Genomic DNA, 6,065 nt, shown 5'->3' with positions numbered 1-6,065 from the left:
GGCTAATTATATTTGATGTTAATTCCATTCTCCTGTGAGTGGTTGTGAACAAGGAATGAGTCAGCACTCAGGTGATTTCCTGTAAAGCTGCTTCCCACCCTAATTTGTAAAATAAAGGAGAGCTGAAGATTGGGCGGATAAAAGGGAAAGTGGAGCTGAAGGTGAGGGAGAGAGAAGAAGGAGAAAATGGAAGAGGGAGAGGACACAGAGGAGGAGGATGAAGGAGAAAAGCGGAGCAGAAGCACATGGCCTGGAGAAACTGCAAGTTCTAAGGGGTCTCCTAAGCTGTGGAAGATGGTAGTGTAGCGGTAGATCTGCCCAATATAGGAGCTCAGCATGTAATCATATAAACTGAGTTGTGTTTCAATGGCCGGGGCATATTTGGGTTGGAGAAATTTACTGCAATATATTCCCAACATTCATAGCTGACCATTACATAATGGAGAGAGTGAAATGTCAATCATTTGGTGTACATAAAGTAAGCTTATTGAAACCTTAATGTGCTAATATAAAACATAAAAGACAAACTTAAAATACATTATCAGCATGTGTCTAATTATTTCTGAGATGCCAACCTCTGTGAGCAGTGCAGATTGTGGTCTGGATTCAGAAGATTCTGGAAGAAGGGGGTGGCAGCCATGCTGTTTTGTTTGTAGCCCCTGACCTGAAAATGAAATTTCTAATGGGACAAGTGAGTGTTTGCTGCTCTGATAAATCCTGCAAATATATATTGCTCTTGTACCACAATGGGGTGATAAAGTCATTTAAAAGGGACCTGCAAATATAAAATATATTACATATCTAATTTACTAGTTATAGATTATAAAACCATTAATAAAATCCTGAAAGAAACAAACACACACACACACACATACCTTGTGCCTTGTCCCACATATTGTCTCATTACAAATTCAAGGTAGATTAAATTTTCACAAAGAAATACTTTAGAAAATAGAACTGCAATTTAAATAAATTCTCCACAAGCTTTTCCCATTAATTAATCTATTGTAAAACTATATGTACAGTAGATTTTAAAAAGAATTAATTTAATCATATTTCATGATTATATTTGCCTTATATATGATTGCACACCATGATCCCATGAAGAACCGAAGATATTACCAAATCTCCTTGCTTAGGTCATGAGAATATTAGGTACACAATCCATGTTCTCTGTAAGATCAGTATAGAAGACAAAAGTATTTGCAATTTTATGAGAAACTGCTAAGTATGTAAAATTCAGAGGGCCATGTTAAAACCAGATGTGAAATGAGTCCAGGAAGTAGGGGATAAGAGTTGACCCATGATGTAGAATATACAATGAGACTCATCATCAGTATACTACCCTCCACACCCATTAATAAAATATTTACTTACGTTTGGCAAAATGCAAAACGTTAGGTTTTTTGTTTGTTTGTTTGTTTGTTTTTTGAATTCTAGTGTTTTTGTTAAGGGTTTTGTAGGGTTTTTAGGAGACTGTTTTAGAGGGTTTTTTTTTGTTTTGTTGTTTTTTAGGCTTTTCTCGGATTTTCTTTGTTTTTTTTGTTTGTTTGTTTGTTTGCTTGCTTGAGTTTATTTGGATATTTCTTTTGTGTTTTTGAGCATTTTTTTAATTTTATGGTTTTATTTTTGGAGTTTAAGGGTTTAAGTTTGCCAGGAAGTGGTGGTCCTTGAGTTCAATACCAGCAATTTTGAGGCAGAGGTAATGGATTTCTTAGTTTGTGCCCAGCCTGGTGTTCAGAGTGATCTCCAAGACAGGGAGAGATAAACAGAGAAATGCAGTCAAGACAAACTCAAAAAAAAAAAAAAAAGAAAAAGAAAAAGAAAAAAGAAAAAGGAAAGAAATTGACAGAATTTTCAACAAAGGGTGCTGGCTCAACTGAAGGTTATCATGTAGAAGAATGCGAATCGATCCATTCCTATCTCCTTGTACTAAGGTCAAATCTAAGTGGATCAAGAACTCCACATAAAACCAGAGACAGTGAAACTTATAGAGGAGGAAGTGGGGAAAAGCCTCAAAGATATGGGCACTGGGGAAAAATTCCTGAATAGAACGGCAACGGAATGTACAGTAAAATCAAAAATTGACGAATTGGGCCTTCATAAAATTGCAAAGATTCTATAAGGCAAAGGACATTGTCAAGAAGACAAAAATGACCACCAACATATTGGAAAAGATCATCACTAGTTCTACATCTGATAGAGGGCTAATATCCAATATATACAAAGAACTCAAGAAATTATACTCCAGAGAAACAAGTAACCCTATTAAAAATGGGGTACAGGGGTAAACAAAAAATTCTCAACTAAGGAATACCGAGAGTCTGAGAAGCACCTAAAAAAAAGAAAGAAAGAAAGAAAGAAAGGAAAAATGATCTACGCCCGTCTTATGGTACTCCATAAGCAAAGCCGAAAGTAAACACGGTGCTCTGCTCCCTTATCTACGGGAGGCTTACAAGATTCCTTGGTGCTGCCGCATATCTACGTCGGACTGACCACACCTCACATTTCAGCACCAGCCTCGATGTACAGAATAAAAAGTTCAGCACCAGCCTCGATGGACAGAATAAAAATTTCAGCACCAGCCTCGATGGACAGCAAATTTCAGCACCAGTTTCAATGGACAGCAAATTTCAGCACCAGCCTCGATGGACAGCAAATTTCAGCACCAGCCTCGATGGACAGCAAATTTCAGAACCAGCCTCGATGGACAGCAAATTTCAGCACCAGTTTCAATGGACAGCAAATTTCAGCACCAGCCTCGATGGACAGCAACCAAGACTAGATCTTTTACCGCCCTTTCTTAGGGTGCATCTAGATTAAGACGGAAATCAAAAGGGATAAGAGGTTCACGATCAGATATATCTCTCCGAACTTACCTTTTCCCTGCAGCTTTAATACAAAGATGCAGCTTTAATACATCTCGAGAGATAGATGATCAGCTTCAGGAGAGGAGACCCAGAGAGCAGAAAACCCTTCCCTTTTATAGGCTGCGAAAAACGGTTGGAGACCTGCACCACCTGGATTGGCTGGTCACTATCAGTCAGTTAACTCCATGAGAGAGGCAGGGCTCAGGCGATGGAAAGATACCCTGACGCCTGCGCACACTTAGGAGCAACGGATGTCAGCGCCATCTTGTAATGGTGACTGTGAGGGCGGCTCCTCACAGTAAAGCCTTAAAGAAGGGGAGGGGCTGGGGAGAATACACCATCCAATTGAAAGATCAGGGAAAGGTCAGTAAAAATTAGGTTGACACTTTGCCCCTTCTTAGAATTGGGAACAAATCACCCATGGAAGGAGTTACAGAGACAAAGTTTGGGGCCGAGACAAAAGGATGGACCATTTAGAGACTGCCATATCCAGGGATCCATCCCATAATCAGCCTCCAAACGCTGACACCATTGCATACACTAGCAAGATTTTGCTGAAAGGACCCAGATATAGCTGTCACTTGTGAGACTATGCAGGGACCTAGCAAACACAGAAGTGGATGCTCACAGTCAGCTATTGGATGGATCACGGGGCTCCCAATGGAGAAGCTAGAGAAAGTACCCAAGGAGCTAAAGGGATCTGCAACCCTATTGTTGGAACAACATGATGTACTAACCAGAACCCTGGAGCTCTTGTCTCTAGCTGCATATGTATCGAAAGATGGCCTAGTCGGCCATCACTGGAAAGAGAGGCCCATTGGACTTGCAAACTTTATATGCCCCAATATAGGGGAATGCCAGGGCCAAAAGAATGGGAATGGGTGGGTAGGGGAGTGGGGGGAGAGGGTATGGGGGACTTTTGGGATAACAAAGAAAATGTAAATGAGGAAAATACCTAATAAAAATATTTTTAAAATGTTCTACATGCCGGAAAAAAATTAATTAATTAATTAACTAAAAATTAGGTTGAGACTAGGTCAAAATGGCAAACAAAGTGCTAGCACATTTCTTCCTTCAAAGTTTCTCCAATGGAAAGGAAAGAGAATTCGGGTACACAGAACAATTTTATCAGTGTATTGGGGGCTAGGGTTGTTATGTTTTTAAAACAAATTCCTGAAAGATGAAAAGCTGATGAAAGGGTCGCTGAAAGGATTTAAACTAAAGAAATGAACCAAAGGATATAAATATCGCCTTGGAGACCTCCAGGACCCAGGAAGCAGAAGGGCAGCAAAGCTTCCTAACAGGACATGGAAAGTTCAAAACTGACCAAGAAAGGAGCTGGTCTGAAGAGGCAGCGGAGCAGATCTCCAGCCCTGCCCCAAAGGAACATCGTGGGCTGCAGAATTAATCGTAAGTGGAAAGAAGGAGAGGAGCCAATCACACAGTGGAAAGGGACTGTGCTGGATCAGGTGCCAGTAAACCCCTCCCTGTACCTGGTTAAATATGATGGGATTGACTCTGTGTATGAGAGGGTATTGTCCCTAAAAGTTCTTTCTGACGAGGTGGCATCATCCCGAGTCACCGATGCCAGCCCTGCTGATGCCAAAATTGGCAAAGCAGTGAAACATATATTTGAGGGTGAGAATGGCTCTAAGGACGAGTGGAGGGGGATGGTCCTGGGCCAAGCGCCTATCTTGGATAGCAACTTTTATATTACTTATGAGAGAGATCCCGTATTATACACGTACCAGCTTCTGGTTGATTATAAAGAGGGTGACCTCCGTATTATGGAGGTGTTCAGTGATCCCCCTCTTTTAGACATCGACCTGGAGCTTGTGGATGGCCTGATAGGAAAAGACGTGGAATACACCAAAGATGACAGCTCCAGGAGGGTCGGAATGGTCATTAACCAGGTTGAAGCCAAGCCTACTGTATACTTCATCAAGTTTGTAGATGATTTCCATATCTATGTCTACGACCTGGTCAAACAGTTCTATCGATTTGTTGCTGCATTGTCACAACTGTAGAAATAAAGTTAATTTCTTTGGAAATAAAGTTGAAGTTGTAATTTCCAGATGGGCTCAGTTTGCTGCTCTTGAGTGTATCCTGAATGCAGGAATCCCAGTTGTCCTGAAGAATGCAGGCTTCTGTGGGTATGGCATGCTGTCTGAAGCACTCTACTGGGTGTGTTTGTTGGGTTGAAAAGGGATGGAAGGAACGGCTGTCAATTCAGCCTATGAGAAAAGTGAGCTAGTATCATAAGCAGTCATCTACAAATGGAATGGGACTTATCTGTTCTGGTCTTGGTGTGGAGAGGAGAAGGAACTGGAGATGGCTTGTGGAGGAGGGGACAGAAGGAGATGACTGACCAGAGAGAGGTGGAAGGAAGCCAAAGAGAGACGGGTGGCAGAGAGAGGCTCCCTGGAAGAGGGGCAGAGTGAAGAAAGAAATATAGATTGAAAAGGGATGGGTTGGAAGCAGAGTGAGCCATGGTGGCACCTTCTGGCTTTCAGGAAAACTAAGGAATTCAGGAAGAAGGACACACAAGGCAGTGTAAAAGAGGTGTACAGCAAGGGTGGACAGGGTGAGCCATTCAGAGAGGACCCGGAGGAGAGGACTAATGACCTGGGAGTCCAGAAGGACCGATGCATACCTAGTGATGGAGACACTAAAGAGGTACCCCTGGGAGGACCAATTCCAAGAAGAAAGGCTGCCTCTGGGTTGTGAGAGATAAGGAAGCATGGTGGGTAGCTTTGGGGGGGGAGCAGGAAGGCCCAGGAAAAAAATGGCCTTGTGAGGGCATGCAGGTGCATTGAAGGGTCACTAAAGGCCATTTCAACAGGGACTACTTGGACAATTTCAACCACAAATCAACATTACATATATCTCAGGTTTTTTTTTTCAGAGTCTGGGATAGCCAGCATCCTGAAAAAGCTAGTGAGAGTTCTTGGCTTGTTCTGGGCAAGGGGGAGGTTTTTTTTTTTTTTTTGGAAATGGACCCTTAGTGGATACAGGAATAGCAGTCGTGTCAGTGTCCTTTTGCTGCTGGAATAGCCTTGCCTTCTGGGGGGAGAGGACGTCTGCTGATTGTGCCTCAAGTCTCCATGATATAGAGAGAACTTGCCTGTCCATGTTCTGTCTCAGCTGCCTGAAGCCACAAGTGGCTCCATTCCTTGCCCAGGCAAAGGGAAGCTG

At 42.3% G+C, this 6,065-nt stretch overlaps 1 protein-coding gene across 1 annotated transcript; it reads left to right on the top strand.

The window, feature by feature from the left end:
• Window positions 1–4,128: 4,128 nt before the first annotated feature.
• Window positions 4,129–4,897, top strand: LOC147004450 (spindlin-2-like). The gene has a single exon (XM_085837848.1). The coding sequence runs from the start codon at window positions 4,178–4,180 to the stop codon at window positions 4,895–4,897; it is 720 nt and encodes a 239-aa protein (XP_085693974.1). The 5' UTR covers window positions 4,129–4,177.
• Window positions 4,898–6,065: the final 1,168 nt, after the last annotated feature.

Source organism: Mus caroli, unplaced genomic scaffold (assembly GCF_978045245.1).
Source record: "Mus caroli unplaced genomic scaffold, Mus_caroli_1 scaffold_5, whole genome shotgun sequence".
Taxonomy (NCBI): domain Eukaryota; kingdom Metazoa; phylum Chordata; class Mammalia; order Rodentia; family Muridae; genus Mus; species Mus caroli.
This window is presented reverse-complemented; position numbering and strand designations above follow the sequence as displayed.

Bases quoted from the DNA above. Each gene is read 5' to 3' on its own strand.
- LOC147004450 (XM_085837848.1), top strand. From the start codon at position 4,178: ATGGAAAGTTCAAAACTGACCAAGAAAGGAGCTGGTCTGAAGAGGCAG.